This window comes from Candida orthopsilosis, assembly GCF_000315875.1.
Source record: "Candida orthopsilosis Co 90-125, chromosome 1 draft sequence".
Lineage (NCBI taxonomy): Eukaryota > Fungi > Ascomycota > Pichiomycetes > Serinales > Debaryomycetaceae > Lodderomyces > Lodderomyces orthopsilosis.
In genome coordinates, this window is record NC_018292.1 from 600,206 (window position 1) to 625,005 (window position 24,800).

Genomic DNA, 24,800 nt, shown 5'->3' on the forward strand with positions numbered 1-24,800 from the left:
CATTGAAAACGCAAAATCGTTGGCACTGGTTGCATCTTACCTCTCTCCTTATCTCATGAACGGCGGTTCCCACGATCACTAAGATTCTCCACCCCAGAACCATACAAAAGGTTATTCTAGAACGTGGGGTACAAAATAAAAATAAAGTTAAAGTGAACCAAAAGTTCGTGAAATAATTAACCAACCTATAACATTCCACTTTCTATATCTTGAGGACTTTCTCCATGGGGTCATGGCTTGTTAGAATTACATTCTGTGGTGGACACACTAATTGCGAATGAGAACAGGCCCTTGCGCAAAAGTAGAATAAACTTCGTAAGGTTTGAAGTTTTGTGGTGTAATGTTTGGTAATTCATCGACACTTATAGCAACTTTATAATACAAATATGAGATTGATAATAGCTTAATTAAGTATTTGTAGTGGATATCCCAGTACTAAATGGCTTTGTCAAAGCTTATTTATACGGAACGAATGAACTGTCGAATTTCTTACTTCTTAGACCTATGTATGAGATCAAGCTGAAAAGATGGATGTGAAGCATCGGGTCATACTCATATAATTCCAATAATGAGCTCATTCGGGGACATGTTGTAAGCGCCAGGGGCGGGTAAGATATTGTTTGGCCGTCTTAAAAATTCTGCTTGTATTGTCTTTGTATTGTCTTAAACATCGAAAGAGTTGTGCGTGCCCAATAGACATCAAGGACTCTAACAATTCAACACAATATACTTTCTCTTTAGATGAACGGCTGTACTGTATGTACCACGTTTGTAATTGCGGCTTGGATTAACATTGCTTCTATTCGAGCTAAGTGTCCCAAGTTGGAAACCTTAAAAATTAGGTGGATTATTTTCTGTTGATCAAAAAAAGTCGCTCCTCATTTCAAGCTTAGAGGGGAAAGAAAATAAAAAGAGAAGGGAAGAAGGGGGAGGAGTAAACAGGGAAATCGGAGCCCATTTATTACAAGCTTCAAATATCGATGGCCGCTTGCAAAACTACTTACCAGTTATAGTCAATTGTCAGAGCAGAACTGTTCTTACTCAGATGTTGTTTGAAGTCCTATTGGGCCACTTCTACAGCACTATTGTCCGCTCACGCCTCTAAAGCCTATGCCTAGTCATCGGAAAGTCGCATCTTCATTGAAAAGACAAGTTTTGAAAAAAATAGAGTAAAATGACTATAACATCTTGATTACGTATCATCATTAATCCTATGTAAACATGTCAAATGTTCTAGTATAAGTATCTAAAATCGGCTGAGATCTTTGATCCATCGTTACCTTTACCCAATTCTTTTTGCCAGTCCATGGTGCCTCTTTCAATCTTCTTGTTCAATACCATCAACCTAATTCTCAACATGATAACAAAAAGAATAGCCAAAACAAGGAATGCGATGTTACAGCTCATTGCTTTGACGTAACGTGGTCCGTCACTTGAAGGATACAAATACGAGTTCCAAATTGATGTTGAGTTACTCAAACAATTGACCAAAGCAATAGCAACTGCTCTCTTGGCTGGCGGTCTAGGACATGAATTTGAAATCCACGTCAAAATGACAACGAAAGCGGAATATAAACTTGGAATCATAAGAATCATACTAAAGTATCTAGCACCTGTGTTCAATGTTGCAACAGCAATAATAAATGCCACCAAAGCAAAGATCATTGGAATGATGATATGAAATGTTCTTTCTCCAGTTTTGTCGGCATGTCTAGCCCAGAAATAGGTAACAACAACGGCAACAACATAAGGTGGGGCTGTTAAACACAAGGTAATTGTGTGGTTGAAGTTCAACGTACCAACAATGGTGGGGAAGAAATTGGTGACACCACAAGCAGCAACCAAGAAACTGTGCATACCACAGAGCATCCACATCTTTGTATCCGTCACTGCCAATTTGAAACCTTCCCAGTCACTAATTTTAGCTTCTGCATCAGAGTCGTCAACATCTCCCAAATCTCTCTTTAATTTCCACTGAATGATGTCTTTCTCTTGCTGACTCAAAAACTTTGTGTTGTGAGGAGTGTCTGGTAAAATAAAGTATGCAAATGGAACTGTCAAGACGGTAATACCACCTTCAATGATGAATAAATATCTCCATCCTTCTATACCTCCCAAACCGTCCATTTCCAAAATACCAGCTGCTAGCAATCCACTAAAGGCGGAACTGATCAATGAACCAGCATATAAAATCGAGTTCCTTGAAGCCAAAGTCTTTTTATCGTACCAGGAAGACAAGATCATTAAGGCACTACAAAAGAATGCAGACTCAACCACACCAAGCAAGACACGAATAGCAACTAACCCACTAAAATTTTGAACGGCAGCTGTACATGTTGAAATAGCACCCCAAAGCGTCATGACAACAGCCAAATAAGCAGATGGACGACCCAATCTATTCAACAACATATTCGAAGGGACTTGGAACAAGATGTAACCAACAAATAACACGGAAATAACAATTTCATATTGGTTTCCTACTAAACCCAAATCTTTTTCTAATCCACCCAATCTTGCACTAGCAATATTGTTACGATCAATATAGTTCAAGATGTATATAAAAATCAACATAGGCATCAATCTTAAATCAATCTTTCTTGTGGTTTTTTTGTCTAATGTCTTCAACTCATCTTGGGTTAAATCACGCAATGACTCTGGTAAATCAACATAGTATGGTTCTTCTTCAATTTCACCCATTACCAATTCAGAGTCAGACTTTTTCAAGTCTGTCCCTACCTCAATGTGGGAGGTGTTGGGCTTAACATCTTCCAACTCTTCAATATGAGATACACCTGTTTTTTCAACTGACATCTTAAGTGTGCGGTTGTAGTGTTAGAAACAAACGTAAAAACGAGGAATCCAAAGCAGAGGATTTTGGGTCTTTTATATACATTTTCATAACAAAGCAGGGGGCTAACATTCATGAAACACGGCATTTTCAATTAAGTCACTCAACAATTTTTTTTTCTTCATCTCTTTGATTAAACTTGTGAAGCGTATTTGCTAAAAATTTATTGTTTTTGACCTTTGCTGTTACATTTCTTTTATGTAATTGAACACAAAACCTAATAAGTACAAACCACGCGAGGTGGGGAAGAAGAAAAAAATAAAAAATAATTATTTCAGTGTGGTTAAGAGCATTACACATATTAATGGACGCCTTGGTGTGACCCATATCACAATTACAGGACGACAAAATCGTTGACTGCTCCTTCACCATAAATACGTTGTTGTAAGTTAGCTTTACTATTGATATTGCGACTATTGTAGACTTATAGTATAGACAACCGATCGAAACATCTATTTTTTCATAAAATAATTTCTTTTTGTCATAACTGATTAAAAGATTTTCCGAGATTTGTGTTTTCGATTACGACTCTGAAATTTCATAGTTCAACGATGGATAACAAATACTCCTTACAAGAAAATTTTTTGAGTTGATCTTGGCAATATTGCTTGTAAATGTTAACTCCCATAGCTACAATCGGATAAAGCACTACTTGAAGTCGACTAACAATACATATGTTACAAGTGTATATGATATGGAGGATATGCCAAGATATAATTTTAATTTTTGACTTTTTTTTTAGTTTTTCCGTGGGGGAACTTTTATTATTTTCTATTGTTCGTGGGAATCTCAAAAGAAAATAACAATAGCCAAAAACGGATCACGTAAACACGAGTGTTCTTTCAGCCAAACACGCATATACATTGTAAAGCTGAGTCCCCAATTCAGTTTTAGTTCGACCCGACTCACCCGTATCTTGTTGGTTTTGCGGCTCTTCATGACGCTCAATCGTAAAATCTTGAACATTAAATTTTGTTCTGAGTCCATTGATTGCCTTTTGCAAATTAGATTTGTTTAGGCTTGTAATACACCGCCAAGAAATGGACATTGGTAATGAATATTTTTCAGTCTATGATCTTGCAGCACCGGCAAGAACTTTTTGCGGCCCAACATTTCTAATCGATATTTTAACTCTGGGGGGGGTATACCATTTATGTGTGTAACGTATCCGCTTTACTGATTGTCTACTTAAATTCGACAGTCACAAGAAGATCTATTTCCATCACCTCTACTACGCAAAAGAGGTTCAAGTATAGGAGAACCAAATCAACAATGCCATTATCAAATGATGCTTCTGTTGTGCAAGTAAAAAAAAAACCTCTCTTATCATTACACTTTTGACACCCCAGTCACCTAATAATTTACAAGAAAAACTACGGATGCGTATCGTGGACAATCGTTGCTACAAATACAACGTGCTTCACCAAGTTTAGCAAGCGTGGTAAAATGTTTGCCTCTAATGAATACAATGATCTAAGTTTCAAGGAGATATCCGACAGCGACAGTTCATCTGTTCAAAAGCAGACACCATGGATCTTATGTAAACCATTATTTGCCCCTTTGAAATCAAAAGACGTGTGCTAAATAAAGAATACATCGCACACGCCTCTACTCTATCTCGAGAAATTTCGGAGTTTCACAAAAGTACAAATTACACAAACATATGAAATTGTATAATTAATTAGTAAAAACAATTAATTGGGGGATCCAGCCCCATACTAACCCCACCTCGTCAATTTACCCAACAATAGAGAAGATCTTCCCAAGAAGTAGTTTTGTTCCCTGAATTCAATACTTCTTTAGTTGCTGAGCCTTTAAGTGTTATCTATAAACTGCTCTGCTTAAGTGATCCCCAAGTCTTATTCGCTACATAGTTCATCTAAAATTTCATCAAAAATTTGAAACATGAGATGCTTGTTCAATTGATTTACCTGTAGCATGTGAAATAATGTAATCGCAGCATTAATGGTGTTTTCACTACCAAATATCTTAGACCAAGTTTCGGTCATAAACGTCTCAAAAAACTGTTTGGCTTCTTGGTAAGCTTGTAACTTTTGTTGTTTGGTTCTTACCTCCGGGTCCAACTTAAACCGACCATTAGGGAACAACAACTCACGCAATACGATCAACCAATTACAAATACTGGGTTCATTCAAATGAGTTTCAACAACTTCGTACACTTTGTTTTCAACGGCAGTTCCGAAGAACTGTTGAAGAATAACGACCAATGCTCTACCTTTAAGCCAGTGGAGATTGAATATGGTAATTATCATATCACATATAGGTTTGATAAATAATGGTTTACCGGTCAGTCTTTCATCAAATTGACGTAATTCCTTTTCCATTTCACGCCTATTTTCCAAGATCCCACCATTAGCATCAGAAGGCGTAGATGAGCACTGGTTGTAGACCATATTCCTATTGCTGGGTGACCCCAAATACCACTTGTAACCAAACAATGCTGACAATTTCTTTGGCTCGTCAAAACTTTGACGCTTTCCTAATTGAAAATTTTCCGAGGATAAAAAAGATCTAAAAGCCATGTCTGAACAAACCTCTGGGATCTCAATAAGCGCTCCCAAATAAGCCTCAAGCTGGTGTCTTCGACTCTCCGTTATATTCTTTTGTTGAAACTTCAAAACCAGGATCGATTTTTGTGGGAAATTTAAGGACGAAACTTGAGGATACCGGTGCTTCAAATATCCATGTAATCTGTGAAACTGACTGTATCTCCTTGCAACAACCCAACCAGCTTTAACAACGTTTGGTTCTTCAGTTGAAAACTTTTGAACTTCAATGATGTACATGACAAATTGTTTTCCCTTCTCATTCTCATGCACTACCGAAAGAATACTAACCTTCGATTTTCCAAACAAACTGTTGTCACTCTCTTGCACAATATACTGTTGTTTCTGCAACTCCTTAAAAGCTATATCCTTTTGAACACCAGTCTTCGACTTGAGTAGCACTTTCAATTTTGATTGGTTATTTGTCAATTGAGCTTTTTGTAATAGAGGCTCTAGGTAAATTAGTTGTCGTTTAAGATTTTCAATTTCCTTCTCAATTTGAGGTATTTTCTCAGCTAAGTGTAGGTTACCTGGACCGGCCAACTCCATACTTTCGCTACCTTCCTTCATAATAATTGAGTCACTGTCAGTATCTAATTCATCCGACTCATCGTCGTCCTCAGATGATGGTTCATCATCCTCAAAGAGTCTTGAATATCGATCATTTCGGCTAAGCATTGATCTCTCGTTGATTCCCGTAGCAGGACTTTTACCTTGAAACCCGTCAGAGTAACCCTTGGCTACGTCGTATTTTGGATCACTCATTATGGTAGCGAACTTATCTTCAATCTGATGAACAATGGCTTCATTCTCACCCACATCCTTCTTCCCCTCATAGCTGTCAACTTCTGTCAACAAGAAGTTGAAATAATACTCAGAAAACAAATCTTGGAAAACTTTCTCATGTAGCGTTATTAAGGCATCTTTGCAAACTTGAAAACAGGATGGGTGTTGAAAAGACTCATTTGCATCCAAGCGACCAAAATTTTCCAAATTTGTGTCATCAATACTGATGAGACCAGAACTAAAATATTCCTCTCTTATATCAATACACTCCTCTTTGGTGAGACTCAAAGACGTTGGCATTTGTACATCATCCATCAATGGGGCCGTCGATTGTTCTACTTTTCTCCAGAATGTTAATAAGTACAACTTATTTTTCCATTTTAGGTACTGTTCAAATGCTGTCAGTTCGACTGGAGACTTAAGCAAAGCAACTAGCCTATCTGATTTGGCAGACTGTTTTTTCTCATTGTCTAGCTGAATAACAGTCCTTTCTTTGGTGTCGTCTTGTATAAAAATGTCCTGCAAACTACTTTCAATTTCATGGATAGTTCGATCTGCAACATTATTATCTGCAGAAATTGACGACATAGTGTGTTCCTCCAAAGCAGAACGAAGCTCTTTCACCTGATTCCTTCGCTTTAAACTATCACCAATAAACTTAATAAACTGCAAATTTAGGAAATCGGGATCTGTTAGTAGGTTGAACACATTATCCAAAATAGTGCAAGCTAATACCTCGGTGACAAACATCAACACAATATCGTTTGACTTTTCGCCATCTGAAAATGTTTTAGTTAGTAATTTTTTAATTTGACCCCTTAAATATGTCTTTTCCTGAATATTCTTCTCCTTCTTTTCGGATTGCTCTAGTGTAACGCCCACATGCAAATTTCCATTATTAAAACGCGCCAAAATTTCTGCAGTACCATCCATATTGGTATGTGCAGAAGCGTAGGTAAGATAGTGGTTGTTGAACAACGGTAAAAGCTTGAAAGTAACGAGTTTTGCATAGTCAATCTTTTGAAGCTTTCGCGCAATACATTTTGACACATGCGAGAGCTCTACCTTGACATCTTGTGCAAACAATGGTGATGAACTGATTTGGGAAAACCATGAATTAATAAACTCATTGATGATAATGTCCAAGAGCTCCGATATTGAAGCGGACAATTTCTTCGAATCCACTATAGTTGGACAATCGTCATGGAAATTGGCTTTGAGAGACTCAGTCCTTCTTTCCCATTCAGGATAACTTAAGAATCGGAATTTCCGTTTTGGATTCGGCCTATTGTTGAACTGAGCAGACGGTACACTAATCAGAACTATAAAGCACGCAACAATTGCAAAAACAGCCCCACATACAAATATTACCGCATGAAATGGATAAAAGTGAAGCCATAGTATCACTGTAGCAAGTCCTAGTTGAACTCCTTTACTGAGCATAAGTGCTGATTACTGCGAAACTGTTGTTGCTGAGGCTTTTCAGTCGTTGGCAATGGATATGTCTGATGTTTACATTTTTTCAAGATTAAAATCTTGATATGCTAATTTTGTGTAACTGTCTCGTATACTAAATTTTACTAAATTTGATTGAGGACCCTTTCTTTTGGTGGTATTCCAACTCAACTGGGGACCCAAGCCTGCTAATCTACGATGTTGTGATGGCTAAGTATTGCATTTAATGTATCGTGACTCTATTCTATTAACCCTACTTGATTCATTTAATATTTACCTTCTATTTGACCTCTGCTCCACTTCTACTGTTTCAGTTCTTTTTCCTTCCTATCCTTTCTCCGCCTCTTTTTATCTTTCGACGTGTATGCATCATCAATGCTTTCTCTTTCTCCTTCCCGTCGCTTCTTGATCTTAGCCTTTTCTTTCTTACTTGTTAAAGCTGTATCTAGCTCTTTTTCAACCTGTTTCTTCTTTTCCTTTCTCTTCTTCAGTTTATCTTTCAAATCCTTTTTGCTTTTCTTTATTTTTTCACCCTTTATATCCACCTTGGTGTTGGATTTGTCCTTCAATTTTTTTTTACTCTTTTTCAATGAAGCGCTAGTCAATTTCTCCATTTGTTCAGCAGCCTTGGTTGCCAAATCTGTAATACTCGCCAGACGAGTATGATCTATTTTTCCTACCGTGCCCTCTAAACCCTCGCCCTTGACAAACATTCGATATAAGGGAGACATATTCTTATTCAATGTTTTCAATACAGTTTCATTATTATGTTTGAACGAAACACCATCTGTGCTATTCCCACTATTCACCTCCAAATTCTTCAACTGTCCATCAAATAACTTTTCCCACCACATGTCTGCGTTATTGGAATCATGTCCTAATCCTTTTGTGTCCTTCTTGTGTTTCACCAAAATAGGCTTCTTCAACCCACCTTTCTTCAAAGGTTCGCCTTCTGCCCAGCCAAATGACTGTAGGTATACCTTGGCATCCATATCCTTGCAATGTTGTAGCGGATTCTTTCAGTTATCTGTGGTTAATTGCACCTAAGTCACCAGATGAGATGGAGTTTTTGCATTTTCTAATTTTTTTGCTCGCAATTTTGTGTTCTATTGACACGACAAAAAGAATGATTGTACAGACTTTCATTCTTTAACTTCTTCGTTACGCCAATTTCAATTGATCTAACAACGCTCCGCTTCCTATGAGTCTAATTGAACTAATTGAAGAGTTTGAAGTCCTGGTCAATGAGAACCCCTATGCCCCTGAAAATTACGACAAAGTCTTGAGTAGGCTTCAAGTCCTTCCAGACACAGCTCTACTAATCAACAAAATTTACAAGGAGAAAATGAAGTACTTTAGACTTCGTCAATCGGAGCTAAATAACTGGTTATTTGAAATAAGAACTATAGAAGACATTCAGGAGCGGTCAAGATTAGAGTATGCATTTTACGAAACTATTATTGATGATTATCCAACGGTACCAATAATGACTGCAATGCTAGAGTTGGCGGATCAACTACTATCCAATGAGCAGATTACCGAAGACAAATATCAGGCTTTGGTCTCGAAAGGGCTTCAGCTCTGTGGATATGACTTTGTCAATGGAAATGATATATGGAGAATAAGTCTAAACTTGCTATTGCAACGTTATATGAAAAGCAAAGAAGCCACCGATTTGGATACCTTGATCAAGTTGCACTTGAAAAGGTTAAGCTATCCACACCAAAAATTGGATGAGTCCTTTGAGGAGTTTTCCTCTTTAATCACTAAGTACAAGATTGAAGATTATGACCAATTGATACAAATTGCAAACAAAGTTTACTCTGAGACGAAGCAGAAGTTGCCCTATTATGAAAAGTTTGAAATACAACTCAGGGAGGTACCTAATGACTGTGCTATTTGGATTGAGTATATGGAGAGTGTTTACAAATACCAACCTAATTTCGCTCACGTTCTAACGATACTCGCGAGAGCTACTCAAACTGACTTTTCATTCTCAAACCAAGGTCAACAACTTTGGATGTCGGTTATATACATGCTATACGCATCTGATGACGTAAATGAAGCAATTTTGACTTCGTTACTTGAACGGTATCTTCGGACATTTCCCAATTCTTGCCCCGCATATGCAGAAAATATAAAAAATTGTATAGCATTAGGTGACACAGGCAGGAAAAAATTCATTGACATTGAAAACAGAATTAGGGCCATTGATTTGCGTAACATATCCGATTACAAGGATTGGAAGTTAGTTGCATTAGCCATAATGCAGTACAAGTATCAAAACGAATTGTCTAATGACTCCTTTCAACCACTCGATGATTTGTTAGACACTATGGTCACATACGCGTTGGAAAACAAAGACGTTTTTCATTCCGTGGAGAAATTAGCTATATCACTATATATTTCCTTGGGTAAGTTTTCTCATGCTATGGAAGTAATTTTGTCGATGTTTCAAGCATTCCCTACTGAAAGTAGCGTTTGGTTGTACGGTATTCGTTGTTTCATCGAACACGACGTTAACCAAGAGTCTGTAAGAGAAACATTCAGGAAAGCCTTATCGCTTGCTGGGAAACTTGATGCACCTGAAAAATTGACAGAGGAGTGGTTGTTGTTTGAACAAGTACACGGAAACATTGATAGCTACAGAAAGGCGGTCATTATTTGTAACAAAGCCCTACAGGCGTTTATGCAGTCCAAGGCAACTGAGGTTTCTCTGCGACCAGTGTTGCATGTAGACCGAAAAAGAAGTCACGATATCTCGGAAGAATTACTGCGATCAAGAGAGGAATTTGCGGTTCAGGTCAATAATTTATCTCACGATGTGACTGATCAGGACTTGAAAGAGTTCTTTGCTGGCTGTGGCGAAATCAGAACCATAAACTTAGTGGAGCTAAATGGCATAAAACAGGCTGTGGTTGAATTCACGAATGAGCTTGAAGTGTTTTCAGCAATGACGCGAACCCACAAGATAATCGGTTCTAATGAAGTGACTGTCACCAGAGTTGAAAAGTCTTTATTGTTTGTCAATAATTATCCCAGTTCATGCAGTCAACAAGAAGTGAGGGAGATATTTGCCCTGATTGGGCCCTTAGTCAGCATAAGGTTTCCGTCACAACTAAGGAACAAAGTTCGTAGGTTTTGCTACGTTCAGTTTGCCCGATCGCAGGACGCTGAAAAAGCAATCTCATTGTATGATGGACGAAGCTACCGCGATGAGAATCTAAATCAGGAGTTTGCTTGGGAAGTAAAGTATTCGAAACCTCAAGAAAGGAAGGATAGAACAACGCCCATTTCCGAGCGCAAGGTTCGTGTGTCTAATATAGCTTATTCGATCGATGAGAAAGAGTTGAGAAATGAGTTTTCACAATGTGGCGAAATTGACCTGATCGCATTGCCCAAGGCTGTTTATGATACAAAAAAACGTCGCATGAAACACAATGGTGGTTTGGCTATAATTGCTTATCGGGATGCAACTAGCGTCGAAGATGCGTTGAGAAAAAATGGAGTCGCCTTAAAAGGAAGACTCATTAATGTTTCCAAACAGCAACCGCATTCAAACTGGACACCAGATGACTTTGATACACTCAGAACGATTGGCTTAGTCAATATGGATCCTTCCTTGAACACTTTTCAGGTCAAGAACTTTTTGGAGAAAAATTTTGGTCAGGTGTCAAAAGTACTCTTGCTACCTAATGTTGGGTCAGCATTGGCCGAATTTGGGTCGGTTAGAGATAGTGGTAAAATCGCATTAGGCTATAGTACAATTCAGATTGATGGCTTTCAAATCCAAGTGACGACAAAAGAGGCAGTTGTTGAGGTCCTCAACACAAACATCAATAATAGCGGGCCTGAAGCAGACCCAAATGAAGTAAACACAAAACCTATTTTGGTTCCCACGTCAATTAAAAGAAGAAGAGTATAGGACTAATGTATTGCTCTGTTGAATAATATATGTGCAACAAATCTTTCGATCTCAGTTCAACGAGAAAAAAGAAAAAAAAAATCTAGAAATAAATTTTTCACTCTAATCGAATCACCATTGAGTCATTAACATTCAAAATGAGTGTCACATTTGAAAAGACGTTTCGAAGAGATGCTTTGATCGAGATAGAAAAAAAGTATCAAAAGCAATGGGAAGAAGACAAAGTGTTTGAAGTTAATGCCCCAACCTTTGAGGAATGTCCAACGGAAAACGTTGATGAAGTTAGAGAAAAGTACCCCAAATATTTTGCTACTATGGCCTACCCATATATGAACGGTGTTTTACACGCAGGACATGCATTCACTTTATCCAAAGTTGAATTTGCAACTGGTTTTGAGAGAATGAATGGTAAAAGAGCGTTATTCCCTTTGGGATTTCATTGCACTGGTATGCCCATTAAGGCTGCGGCGGATAAAATCAAAAGAGAGGTTGAACTCTTTGGAGCTGACTTTGCTGGAGCACCAGCAGGGGACGAAAGCGTTGAGCAAAAAGTGGAGGCAAAAGCCAAGAGAGAAGATGTGACAAAATTCAGTTCAAACAAATCCAAGGCAGCAGCAAAAACAGGTAGAGCTAAATTCCAATTCGAAATTATGTTACAATTGGGAATTCCAAAGGAAGAGGTTGCAAAGTTTGCCAACACTGACTACTGGCTCGAGTTTTTTCCACCTTTATGTCAAAAAGATGTATCAGCGTTTGGTTCCCGGGTTGATTGGAGGCGTTCAATGGTCACCACCGATGCCAACCCATACTATGATGCATTTGTCAGGTGGCAAATTAATAGATTAAGGGATTGTGGTAAGATTAAGTTTGGAGAAAGATACACCATTTATTCCGAGAAAGACGGCCAAGCTTGTTTGGATCATGACAGACAATCAGGTGAGGGTGTGACGCCACAGGAATATGTCGGTATAAAAATTAGAGTAGACGAATTTGCTCCTGCAGCCGAGGAGACCCTAAAGAAAGAGAATGTCGAGTTGAAAAATAAAAAAGTATACCTCGTTGCTGCCACATTGAGACCAGAGACCATGTACGGACAGACAACTTGTTTTGTGAGCCCAAAGATTGACTATGGTATTTTTGATGCTGGAAACAATGAGTATTTCATCACAACTGAGCGTGCTTTCAAGAATATGTCTTTCCAAAATTTGACACCAAAAAGAGGTTTTTATAAACCTATTGCAACCATCAATGGTAAGGTATTGATTGGTTCAAAGATTGATGCTCCTTTGGCACAAACTAAAAATTTGAGAGTTTTGCCTATGGAGACAGTTAAAGCCACAAAGGGTACTGGTGTCGTCACCTGTGTGCCATCAGACTCGCCTGACGATTACATCACCACAAAGGATCTTGCAAACAAACCTGAATATTATGGAATTGCAAAAGAATGGGTTAACACCGATATCATCCCAATCGTGCATACTGAAAAGTATGGTGACAAGTGTGCTGAATTCTTGGTCAATGAACTTAAAATCAAGTCACCAAAAGATGCCTTGCAATTGGCCGAAGCAAAGGAATTGGCTTATAAAGAAGGATTTTACAATGGTACCATGATGGTTGGTAAATATAAAGGCGAGAAAGTTGAGGCTGCTAAACCAAAAGTCAAGGCCGATTTGATTGCCTCTGGCGACGCATTTGTTTATAGTGAGCCTGAAAACCAAGTCATCTCAAGATCTGGCGATGACTGTTGTGTTTCTTTGGAGGACCAATGGTTCATCGACTACGGTGAGGAGGTGTGGTTAGGCCAAGCATTGGAGTGTCTTAAAGATATGGAATTATTTTCGAGCGAAACAAGAAATGGATTCGAAGGTGTATTTGCTTGGATGAAGAACTGGGCAGTTACTAGAAAATTCGGTTTGGGAACGAAATTGCCATGGGACCATCAATATTTGGTTGAGTCTTTATCAGACTCGACTGTGTATATGGCATACTACACTATTGATCGTTTCTTGCATTCCGACTATTATGGTAAAGTTCCAGGAAAGTTCAACATTAAGCCGGAGCAATTAACTGATGAAGTTTTTGATTTTATCTTCACTCGTCGAGATGACGTTGAATCTGAAATTCCACTCGACCAGTTGAAAGAAATGAGAAGAGAGTTTGAATACTTTTACCCCTTGGATGTGCGAGTTTCAGGTAAGGATTTGATTCCAAACCATTTAACATTCTTTATCTACACACATGTTGCTTTATTCCCAAAGAAGCTTTGGCCAAAAGGTGTCAGAGCAAACGGTCACTTGTTATTGAACAATGCCAAGATGTCCAAATCCACTGGTAACTTCATGACTTTGGAGCAGATTGTGCAGAAGTTTGGAGCTGATGCATCCAGAATTGCGATGGCCGATGCAGGTGACTCTGTAGAAGATGCTAACTTTGATGAGGCTAACGCAAATGCTGCTATCTTGAGATTGACTACTTTGAAAGACTGGTGTGAGGATGAATTGAAAAAACAAGATGAATTGAGAACAGGGAAATACGACTCTTTTTTTGACGAAGCATTTGAAAACGAAATGAATGAATTGATTGAAAAATCGTATTACCAATACACTTTGAGCAACTACAAGCAAGCTTTAAAGTTTGGTTTGTTTGATTTCCAGATTGCTAGAGATTTCTACAGAGAGTCTGTCAATTCTGCTTCCATCGGAATGCACAAAGATCTTGTTTTGAAATACATTGAGTACCAAGCGTTATTATTGGCCCCTATCGCACCTCATTTTGCTGAATATCTCTACAAAGAGGTGTTAGCAAAGGAGGGAAGTGTTCAAACTGCTCAGTTCCCAAAGCCTTCAAAACCTGTGTCGAAGTCGGTTTCAGAATCCTTAGAGTATGTTAGACATGTTGCACGTGCAATTCGTGAAGCTGAAGGTTCTGGTTTGAGGAAGAAGAAAGGTAAGGCTGATTTGGAAACGGGAGACTCTGTTAAGTTGACCATTTTGGTGTCTAACACATTTCCCGACTGGCAAGAAAACTATATTGAGTTTGTACGTGAATTATTTGAGGCACAAAAGCTTTCTGATAACAATTTGGTTAAAGAAAAGGTTGGTAAGGATATGAAGAGAGCTATGCCTTTCATTAATCAGTTGAAAATCAGACTCAATACTGAAGATCCAAAGATTGTATTCAATCGTAAATTGAATTTCAACGAGGTTGATACTTTGAGAAAGGTTGTTAATCTCATCAAGAACTCCCCTTACTCAATCAAGGTTGAGGAGTTGCAAATCATTGCATTTGACAACGGAAGTGAAAAGGGAAAGGATGTTTTAACTGGTGAAGATGTAGTTGTTGAAATAAAGGGTAAAGTAAAGGACGCTGCAGTTCCAGGCTTCCCCGGTATCTCCCTCAAGAAGGTCGAGTCTTGAGTTCAGCTTTAGATATATAGAATTACAACATGTATTGTATTTTAGTCGTCAATGAGTTAAATAGTAAAATGCTGTTTTCTTCGATATAGTACCAAGTTGTTGGCTAACACAACTAAACCTCAAATTAAATTAAAGAGAAAAAAAAAGCATTTGTTGATGAATAACAATCGGATAAAAAAACTCCAAAAGATATAGTATTTATCAGATAAACTCAAGTTCACCCAGCTCAACTCCCAAATTACGTCAAAATCCCGCTAACGTGCTTCCATTTTGCTCCCTTCAAATACAAGCGTAAAGATAAATAATACGTTGGAGAATTAGATTCTATTGTTGGCATTCCATTACCAGACAACAGTCAATAACCAAACGCCAAGAAATTAATAACATCCCAGCCAACTTTGTTTTGAACATTCATATTGAACTCTGTTAGCCTCCAATACTATCTCGTTACAGCTCAGAACTACTTCAGAAATGGACTCTGAAAAAGTTTCTGATTTTGTTTACCCCCTCATAGATAAGCCTGCTAGGTTTGAGTACAAACTAGTCAACCAAAACGGAAAGTTAGCTGAGGTACCGCTCCATAAGGAATATCAAAGACTATCATTATTCGAGGTAGGGCATAATTATCGTCAACGAGGTCATTCTACGGAACATTCCGAATCACGCAACCATACTATCACTGACAACTCACGAGAAAACTCACGCAAGAGAAATGCGGGTGACGATGATTCTGTGGAACGTGATAGCATGGTATCTTGTGATGACATCACTTCTTCGGATACCGATTCCAACACCCAAGCGTCAGCCCTGTCACGTATGCACTCTTACCGAACAAATGGCCTCGTGCATCCACCAACCAAAAAGAGATTGACATCGGGTTATGATCTGACAAGCTCAGCAAACTTTCAGGTGGATTCTCCAGGTAGTATGTCTATGGCAGTAGCTCCTAGTGGAAACAATAACATCAGCACGATCGATCTAAGTGACACTGTGCGAGAGAGTCATGGACATGTACAGAGTGCCGTTCAGACCGGTTACAACACCAATACATCTGAAGTGAATAATAATAATACTAATCAAAACACTACACCTTTACGCGATCAACTACGTCGTCCAAAAACACCAAATACAATCAATTCGCCCAGCCAAACTCCAATTTCGGATATCGAAGAGGACCCCATCCAGCAGCTACCACTACCCTCGCCAAGTGCGTCACCTATTCAACTGGATCACGAAAACGATGAGGATGGATCTTCTGAAACCCCTAGAGGAATGGGACGAAGGTTAAATTTAGAAATGATTGAGAATCACATGGCAACTGTGCCAGGGACGCAAGCAGAGTTGATTAACACGATTGACCAGTTATCCCAGTTCCTTACCCCACAAAACAAAAACCATTTGATTTTCCGGTTGTTGCAAAAGACTCACCGATCGTCATTGAGCACTTTTAATGGGTTGCTAAATGATTCCTTGAAACGTGACTTGATTGGAAATTTGCCAGTTGAGATTTCAATGAAGGTTTTATCTTACCTTGATGCTGAAACACTTCTTTCGATATCAAAAGTGTGCAAAAAGTGGTTTAAACTTATCAATAATACTGCTTTGTGGACTGACTTGCTCAAGAGAGACAAACTTATAACCGAAGATGCAGTTATCAAGTATGAATTGAACGAGCCTAAAGATATGATTGATGAATGGTGCACTCTTCCTGGCGAGATAAATTCTGCTCAGGTGTTGTACAAGAAACGAAGAATGATTGTCAATAGATGGTTGGACCCCAAATACAAGCCAAAGAGAATCAGTGTCAAGGGGCATGGCAATAAAGTTGTTACGTGTCTTCAACATGATGAAGAAAAGATTGTCACTGGTGTGGACGACAAATATATCCTCATCTATAGTACTCAAACAGGGCAATTGATGAAAGTTTTGGAAGGACATGATGGCGGAGTATGGGCCATGAAGTATTATGGAAACACTTTGGTGACTGGATCGACTGATAGGTCAGTTCGAATTTGGAACATGGCCACTGGAAAGTGTACGCATGTGTTCCGTGGCCATACTTCCACCATAAGATGTTTAGATATCATTACGCCTTCAGTAATTGGAAAGGATGCTCATGGTGAGGATATTGTCTTCCCCGAGCATCCATTATTGATTACCGGGTCTCGTGATCACAATATACATGTCTGGAGACTACCTATTCTTCAAGAGGATGCAGTTGATGAAGTCACATTTGATAGTGGAGAAAGTGAAAACCCTTACTTGATAGCTGTTCTTACTGGCCATACTCAGTCTGTGCGTTCTTTATCGGGATATGGAAATATAATCATTTCTGGTTCATACGACTCAACCGTTCGAGTGTGGGATTTGCTTGATAATGGAAGGTGCAAGCATATTTTGCAGGGCCATCAAGATAGGGTATATTCAACCGCGATAGATTTCAATAAAAAAGTTTGTTTTTCTGGGTCCATGGATTCGACTATAAATATATGGAATTTTGAAACCGGTGAGTTTTTGAAGGTGTTGGAAGGACATTCGTCTTTGGTGGGTCTACTTGCTTTGGTGGACGGTGTGTTAGTATCTGCTGCTGCTGACGCATCTCTCCGAATTTGGGATCCTGTCACCGGTGAATTGAGAAGTAAATTGAGAGGTCATGCCGCAGCCATCACGTGCTTTGAGCACGACGGATTGAAAGTAGTTAGTGGAAGCGAGAAAATGCTCAAATTATGGGACGCTCAACGAGGAGAATTTGCTAGAAATTTATTAGATGATGTTACGGGTGGTATTTGGCAAGTGAGAATCGATTATAAGAGATGTGTTGCTGCTGTGCAAAGAGTCAACAGTGCTGATGAAGGTGAAACGTTTATTGAAATTTTAGACTTTAGTGAGGTCCCAAGTTTCAAAAGTTGAATGTTCTTTGGATTTGTAATCGAATACATTTATAGGAGTGCCGAATAAAAGTGAACTTTAGGTACATAGTACTCTTCTTTAACAATGGTTTTGCAGGTGAAGTTGGAGAAGAAAAAAGAAAGAAAAAAAAAGTTGACCTGGTTTTATCATGTCTACTTACACATTCAATCAGCAAAATGTCTAGAAGACCAGTTTTAGAGGAAGTAGATGACGATGAGATCGACAATCTTGATATGGATATTGCAGAGTTTGATCCAAACTTGAAGACTCCTGTGGCACCAAAGAGACCAGAACCAAAAATTGTTCGTTCGCAAGACCAAGATCAAGAACCACCATTATTTCCTCAAGTTCCATTCGGCGATGTTGTGCCTCCACAAAATACACAACAATCACAGCTGAGAAGTAATGTTCTTGATCCCGAGCATTTTACCCCGGAGCAAAAAGCCCAATTTGAAAAGTTTCAAATTATATATCCATGTTATTTCGACATAAATCGATCTCACAAGGAAGGAAGGCGAGTCAGCATTGATCGTGCAGTTGAAAACCCATTGGCAATAGCTATTTGTGATGCTTGTCGTGCATTGCAAATTCCAGCATTGTTGGAGTTGGACAAGACCCATCCTCAAGATTTTGGCAATGCCGGCAGAGTAAGAGTTTTGTTAAAAGATTTCAAGAATGATAACAAGCCAATTGACCCAAGACTTGCCAACAAGAGGAGTTTATATAATAGAATAGCTGAGTATTTGGCAGATCATCCTACAAGTTTAGATAGTGTTAGCGCTAAAAGTGGTATTGCAATCCCACCGGATTTCCAAGGAGATTTCAAAGTGGAGGAGATACCCAAAGTGAAGGGATTCCGGATGAATACAATTGTTCCTATTCATTCAAATTTCACTATGAAACACCCAATGACGAAAAGCATCTATGACCCTGAGCCAGAGACAAGCGCAAACTCTGTTCAAAATAAGCCAAATGTGCCTAAAATACCAAAGAAGAAGATTATGAAAATTCGCGGATAGAAGCGGCGTTAAGTGTTGAAACTATATACCTTGTTTAGGCGCCATATTTACTTCTGTACTCCTCAATAGATTTCAAATCGGTATCGCTTATTTTGCCCTTTAATATAGTAATGACCTCAGTCAAACTTACAATTGACAAAACTGGAATACCGTATCTCTCAGTAACGGCTTGGGTGGCTGATTTTTTGGTATCAGTTACTGTTGTTTCTTGTCTATCCAAAGCAATAATGCAGCCTACACATTGACCTTTTTCTTGGGCAATAATTTCAAAAGCTTCATTAATAGCAGTACCAGCAGTGATGACATCATCAATAATCAAAATTTTCTTGTTGGCCAATGGGCATCCAACAATTGAACCCCCCTCACCGTGATCTTTCTTCTCTTTCCTATTGAATGAATATCCTATATCACCGTAGTTTTCCGGATCCAACTCCGCTAATTTTGCTACTGTAATAGCCGCCAACGGTATACCCTTGTAAGCAGGGCCAAACAAGATATCAAATTTTAATTTACTCTCGATGATAGCTTCGGCATATGCCGTTGCTAAGTTGGATAACAATCTACCAGTGCTGAACAAACCCAAGTTGAAAAAATATGGTGATTCACGTTTAGACTTGAGGGTAAATTTCCCGAATTTCAAAGCCTGAGAGTCCAAGGCTAATTGCAAGAAGTCAGATTGGTATTTAGAAGGCATAATGTGGATGGATGCTACAGAGAGAGAGAGAGAGAGAGAGAGAGAGAGAGAAGAAGTTCTATAAGTCCTTGAAGATCTCTGATAATACACAAAAAAAATTGCTCATCTGGATCAACATTTAGTCGTGTGCAAAACCATTCTGCATGAGGCATTCATGGTGAAAGATATAGGAATGTAAGATAAAGACTCAAGTGCAACCAGTAGCAACTTAGCTTTCGATTCCTATCAGTCCATAGCTAAATTAAATACACACCTCGTTTGGCTCACTACTTTTTCTTATTCGATTCATTTGTTCAGTTTTTGCACTGCAATGGTTGCAAAAAAATTAGTGAAATACAAGTTAATCGACTTCGTTTACCAGTAAGTCAGAGTATTTGCTTGAAAGAGTCAGGAAATAAAACTACACTAAACTAATTTTGACTTTTCACATTAACTATACTAAGTGGCCGGAACTGTAGGGGAAGATATCGAATTGATATTTCCATACCGTTTTCCTTTAAACGACGAGACTGGAAACGAGGAGAAAAAAACGCGAGCCTACTGTTCCAAATTTTATAATTGTGTCATATTGTTACTCACCATTGCACGTGCTCTGTTTCTATTACACTGATTTTGCATTGTTCTTCTTACATGTGATGCATTTTGAAACCTTTCAACTTTGTGGATTTGTTGGATCCACGTTTATAAACATCATGTGTAGGGCGATTATCACAGCGGATCAAATCTCCAGTAACCTAGAACAGCTCAATTCTAGTCACTTTCATCTCAATTGCCATACATTCTAGAAGCTGGGTGTTGCAAAAGGATACGAATACGTTTCATAAATCTGGCTTGTATTGGACAAAGGTGTATCAATGCTGAGGGAATATGAAGGCGTGGGTCTCTCTTATTGAGATTACAGTGGCACTCACACAAACACAAACACAAAATTAGAACAAAAAGAAAAACTTTTCACTTTATCCAAAAGTACACTACCATAGTTAATTGTTAATTGTTAATTAAGTGACACATGTTATTACAGTAATAATAGTATATTGTTAATTGACTTCGTTCCCTATTCTCCAATTTTAATTTTCACATATAAACTGCCTCAATTTTTTCATTACCAAATTTATTTCAACCTTTTCTTCTTCTTCTTCTTCTTCTTCTTCTTTTCTTCTCTTCCAAAGTTATAGTTTTTAATTACTTTTGAAACTAATCAATTTATTTCATAATGGTACAATCATCTGTTTTAGGTTTCCCACGTATTGGTGGTCAAAGAGAATTAAAAAAGATCACCGAGTCTTACTGGGGTGGCAAAGCTACTGTCGACGAATTGTTGACCACTGGTAAACAATTGAGAGAACACAATTGGAAATTACAAAAGGATGCTGGCGTTGACGTTATTCCATCAAATGACTTTTCTTACTACGATCAAGTTTTGGATTTGTCTTTGTTGTTCAATGCTATTCCAGAAAGATACACTAAGTTTGATTTAGCTCCAATCGATGTTTTATTTGCCATGGGTAGAGGTTTACAAAGAAAGGCTACTGATTCTGCTCCAGCTGTAGATGTCACAGCTTTGGAAATGGTTAAATGGTTCGACTCTAACTATCACTATGTTAGACCAACCTTTTCACACTCTACTGATTTCAAATTGAACGCTGCTGCTGGTATCAAACCAGTTGATGAATTCAATGAAGCTAAAGCCTTGGGTATCACCACCAGGCCAGTCATTTTGGGCCCAGTTTCCTATTTGTTCTTGGGTAAGGCTGACAAGGATTCCCTTGATTTGGACCCAATTTCATTGTTGCCAAAATTGTTGCCAGTTTACAAAGAATTATTGGCTAAATTGAAGGCTGCCGGTGCTGAAGAAGTTCAAATTGACGAACCAGTCTTGGTTTTGGACTTACCAGAATCAGTGCAATCAAAATTCAAGGAAGCTTACGATGCTTTAGCTACTACCGAAGCTCCAAAACTTATCTTGACCACTTACTTTGGTGACGTCAGACCAAACTTGAAAGCTATTGAAAACTTGCCAGTTGCTGGTTTCCATTTCGACTTTGTCAGAGTTCCAGAACAGTTGGACGAAGTTGCATCTATTATTAAAGGTGATCAAACTTTGTCCGTTGGTGTTGTTGACGGTAGAAACATTTGGAAAACTGATTTCTCAAAGGCTTCCGGCATTGTCAACAAAGCTATCGAAAAGGTTGGTAAAGACAAGGTTGTTGTTGCCACCTCATCGTCATTATTGCACACTCCAGTCGACTTAGAATTAGAAGCTAAATTGCCAGCTGAAATCAAAGACTGGTTCTCTTTTGCCACTCAAAAATTAGACGAAGTTGTCACCATTGCTAAGCACATCTCTGGTGAAGACGTTTCAAAGAAGTTGGAAGCTAATGCAGCTTCTATCCAGGCCAGAAAGGAATCCTCAATCACCACTAACCCTAAGGTTCAGGAAAGATTGACCACCATCGACGAATCATTATCTACTAGAAAATCACCTTTCCCTGAAAGATTAGCTGAACAAAAGAAGAAGTACAACTTGCCATTGTTCCCAACCACCACTATTGGTTCATTCCCTCAAACTAAAGACATTAGAGTCAACAGAAATAAGTTTGCCAAGGGTCAAATTACCGCAGAAGAATACGAACAATTTATCAACAAGGAAATCGAAACTGTTGTTAGATTCCAAGAAGAAATTGGATTGGATGTCTTGGTCCATGGTGAACCAGAAAGAAACGATATGGTTCAATACTTTGGTGAACAATTGGATGGTTTTGCCTTCACCACCAACGGTTGGGTTCAATCTTATGGTTCTAGATACGTTAGACCACCAATTATTGTTGGTGATGTTTCAAGACCAAAAGCCATGACTGTTAAAGAGTCAGTTTACGCTCAATCATTGACAAAGTCACCAATGAAGGGTATGTTGACTGGTCCAGTCACTATCTTGAGATGGTCTTTCCCAAGAGATGATGTTTCAGGTAAACTCCAATCATTGCAATTAGGTTTGGCCTTGAGAGATGAAGTCAACGATTTGGAAAAAGCTGGTATCACTGTTATCCAAGTTGATGAACCAGCTATCAGAGAAGGTTTGCCATTGAGAGCCGGTAAAGAAAGATCTGACTACTTGAACTGGGCTGCTCAATCATTCAGAGTTGCTACTTCAGGTGTAGAAAACTCCACCCAAATCCACTCTCATTTCTGTTACTCAGACTTGGATCCAAACCACATCAAGGCATTGGACGCTGATGTTGTCTCCATTGAATTTTCCAAGAAGGATGACCCACACTACATTCAAGAATTCGCTGAATATCCAAACCACATTGGTTTAGGTTTGTTTGATATTCACTCACCAAGAATTCCATCAAAACAAGAGTTTGTTTCCAGAATTGAAGAAATCTTGAAAGTTTACCCAGCTGATAAATTTTGGGTTAACCCAGATTGTGGTTTGAAGACTAGAGGCTGGCCAGAAGTTAAGGAATCATTGACCAATATGGTTAATGCTGCCAAAGACTTCCGTGCTAAGTACTAAGTATACTAAGTCAATCTTCGAGTATTCTGCATTGATTCAATTCTCTTTGAATGTTGATGCATGGTGTCATTTAAATGTTACATTTTATTCAACATTAATGTAATTTTCAACTGTTATTTTTTAACGAAGCTGTTATGAAAGTTTACTTTTTATTTTTATTCATTTTATTTTTTTGCATCACTAGTGTTTGCATAATTGTCATTTGTCATTATTAGGTTCAACATCGGTTCATTATATATTAGTTTAATATACAAATTGTATATCAAAAAGCGTCTGTAAAGCAGGAAGTCTCTGTGATTTGTTTTCCTGAGTAGGTAGCACCAAGAATGTTTGCCATCAAAAAAAATTGAAACGCTTTGAGGCTTTGTCAACATTAGTAAAAGACAGCTCACATCAATTGCACTAGGTACAGACTTACTCTCATATCTACTAATGTCAGAAGAGAACCCACATATTGCCGAGTTTATTTCAATTACTAATTCCTCGAAAAGTTTGGCAGAGCAGTATTTGCAGAGGAACGAAAATGATCTAGTTGAAGCTATTGAAGATTATTATGCCAATAGTGAGCATGGACAACAACCTACAGAACAACATCAGCCACCATTTTTTCCCCAAGGTTCGACATCCAACCGCTTGGGCACTTCGTCAAGAACGAAGAAAGCTCAAGGTGGGATCAAAACGTTTCGAGATTTGAATAATGAAGACGATGATCTGGAGGAAGATAGTACCAGTAACAATTTCTTCACTGGTGGTGAAAAGTCAGCGTTGCAAGTGGAAGACCCCAACAAGGACAAAGGCAATGGAGACCAAAATTTGATCGAACAGATTTTCCAAAGAGCAAGGGATCAAATGAATACACCCGATGACCGTCCTAGTGCTCAGCAACTACAAAGCTCTCACGAAACTGCGCACTTCACTGGAACTGGTTTTAAATTAGGTGATGGAACAGTACCAAGTGAACAAGTTGAAGATCCGCAGGCACAAGCAAGAAAATTGTTGAACCGTTTTCGTCCAAAAAAGGTCAATCGAGAAATCACATTTTGGAGACAAGGTTTCACTGTTGGCGATAGTGAACTATACAGCTATGATGATGAGAGAAACAAGAGGATATTGAGCGAAATAGAGCAAGGAAGAGTTCCCATTGCTATTTTGCAAGTCGACCCTGGAGATGATGTTGATGTAACTGTGTCAAAGAGGACGGATGAGGATTATGTCCCACCAAAGAGAAAAATTGGCGGATATCATGGTACTGGGCATAGACTTGGATCCCCAGTCCCTGGCGAGCCCATTGTTACCCAAAACAAGGAAGAAAGTGTGAAGGAAACCAAATCAGCAGATACCCCACAGAAGACCACCGATGAAGGAGAAGGAGACACTGCTGTGCAAATTAGATTCGCCAATGGGAAAAGAACCTCGCACAAGTTCAATTCTGGTGACTCGATCTCTGTGGTATATGATTTTGTGAGAAACCACGAGTACAATGCCGAAAGTGCCGGTAGAAATTTCACTTTGAGTCATGCATTTCCTGTTAAGCCAATTGAAGACAGTAATGAAGTATCAATTGGTGATGCGAAGTTGAAAAATTCCGTTATAGTGCAACGATGGGTATAGAAATAGTGTGTATAAAAAGGCTTGTAACTATGTTCAGCAGTGATGCGAAAAA

At 38.6% G+C, this 24,800-nt stretch overlaps 10 protein-coding genes across 10 annotated transcripts; 6 read left to right on the top strand and 4 right to left on the bottom strand. All coding sequences in view use genetic code 12, as the record gives it.

Annotated features, from left to right (window-relative positions):
• Nucleotides 1–1,233: 1,233 nt before the first annotated feature.
• CORT_0A02760 (transporter) lies at nt 1,234–2,811 on the bottom strand (the record flags this gene model as incomplete). Its single annotated transcript, XM_003866058.1, has 1 exon — nt 1,234–2,811. One exon carries the CDS (start codon nt 2,809–2,811, stop codon nt 1,234–1,236), a length of 1,578 nt encoding a protein of 525 aa, XP_003866106.1.
• Nucleotides 2,812–4,707: 1,896 nt separating this feature from the next.
• CORT_0A02770 (Mdm1 protein) lies at nt 4,708–7,644 on the bottom strand (the record flags this gene model as incomplete). The annotated part of the gene is made up of 1 exon (XM_003866059.1): nt 4,708–7,644. The coding sequence occupies one exon, from the start codon at nt 7,642–7,644 to the stop codon at nt 4,708–4,710; it is 2,937 nt and encodes a 978-aa protein (XP_003866107.1).
• Nucleotides 7,645–7,958: 314 nt separating this feature from the next.
• Nucleotides 7,959–8,648, bottom strand: CORT_0A02780 (hypothetical protein; the record flags this gene model as incomplete). Its single annotated transcript, XM_003866060.1, has 1 exon — nt 7,959–8,648. The coding sequence occupies one exon, from the start codon at nt 8,646–8,648 to the stop codon at nt 7,959–7,961; it is 690 nt and encodes a 229-aa protein (XP_003866108.1).
• A 209-nt stretch (nt 8,649–8,857) lies between these two features.
• Nucleotides 8,858–11,581, top strand: CORT_0A02790 (hypothetical protein; the record flags this gene model as incomplete). Its single annotated transcript, XM_003866061.1, has 1 exon — nt 8,858–11,581. One exon carries the CDS (start codon nt 8,858–8,860, stop codon nt 11,579–11,581), a length of 2,724 nt encoding a protein of 907 aa, XP_003866109.1.
• A 137-nt stretch (nt 11,582–11,718) lies between these two features.
• On the top strand, nt 11,719–14,997 carry CORT_0A02800 (Cdc60 cytosolic leucyl tRNA synthetase; the record flags this gene model as incomplete). Its single annotated transcript, XM_003866062.1, has 1 exon — nt 11,719–14,997. One exon carries the CDS (start codon nt 11,719–11,721, stop codon nt 14,995–14,997), a length of 3,279 nt encoding a protein of 1,092 aa, XP_003866110.1.
• Nucleotides 14,998–15,468: 471 nt separating this feature from the next.
• CORT_0A02810 (Cdc4 F-box subunit of SCF(CDC4) ubiquitin ligase) lies at nt 15,469–17,907 on the top strand (the record flags this gene model as incomplete). The annotated part of the gene is made up of 1 exon (XM_003866063.1): nt 15,469–17,907. One exon carries the CDS (start codon nt 15,469–15,471, stop codon nt 17,905–17,907), a length of 2,439 nt encoding a protein of 812 aa, XP_003866111.1.
• Nucleotides 17,908–18,083: 176 nt separating this feature from the next.
• On the top strand, nt 18,084–18,926 carry CORT_0A02820 (Sec65 protein; the record flags this gene model as incomplete). The annotated part of the gene is made up of 1 exon (XM_003866064.1): nt 18,084–18,926. The coding sequence occupies one exon, from the start codon at nt 18,084–18,086 to the stop codon at nt 18,924–18,926; it is 843 nt and encodes a 280-aa protein (XP_003866112.1).
• Nucleotides 18,927–18,960: 34 nt separating this feature from the next.
• On the bottom strand, nt 18,961–19,620 carry CORT_0A02830 (Ura5 orotate phosphoribosyltransferase; the record flags this gene model as incomplete). Its single annotated transcript, XM_003866065.1, has 1 exon — nt 18,961–19,620. One exon carries the CDS (start codon nt 19,618–19,620, stop codon nt 18,961–18,963), a length of 660 nt encoding a protein of 219 aa, XP_003866113.1.
• Nucleotides 19,621–20,833: 1,213 nt separating this feature from the next.
• Nucleotides 20,834–23,137, top strand: CORT_0A02840 (Met6 protein; the record flags this gene model as incomplete). Its single annotated transcript, XM_003866066.1, has 1 exon — nt 20,834–23,137. The coding sequence occupies one exon, from the start codon at nt 20,834–20,836 to the stop codon at nt 23,135–23,137; it is 2,304 nt and encodes a 767-aa protein (XP_003866114.1).
• A 432-nt stretch (nt 23,138–23,569) lies between these two features.
• Nucleotides 23,570–24,748, top strand: CORT_0A02850 (Shp1 protein; the record flags this gene model as incomplete). The annotated part of the gene is made up of 1 exon (XM_003866067.1): nt 23,570–24,748. The coding sequence occupies one exon, from the start codon at nt 23,570–23,572 to the stop codon at nt 24,746–24,748; it is 1,179 nt and encodes a 392-aa protein (XP_003866115.1).
• Between the last annotated feature and the right edge of the window lie 52 nt (nt 24,749–24,800).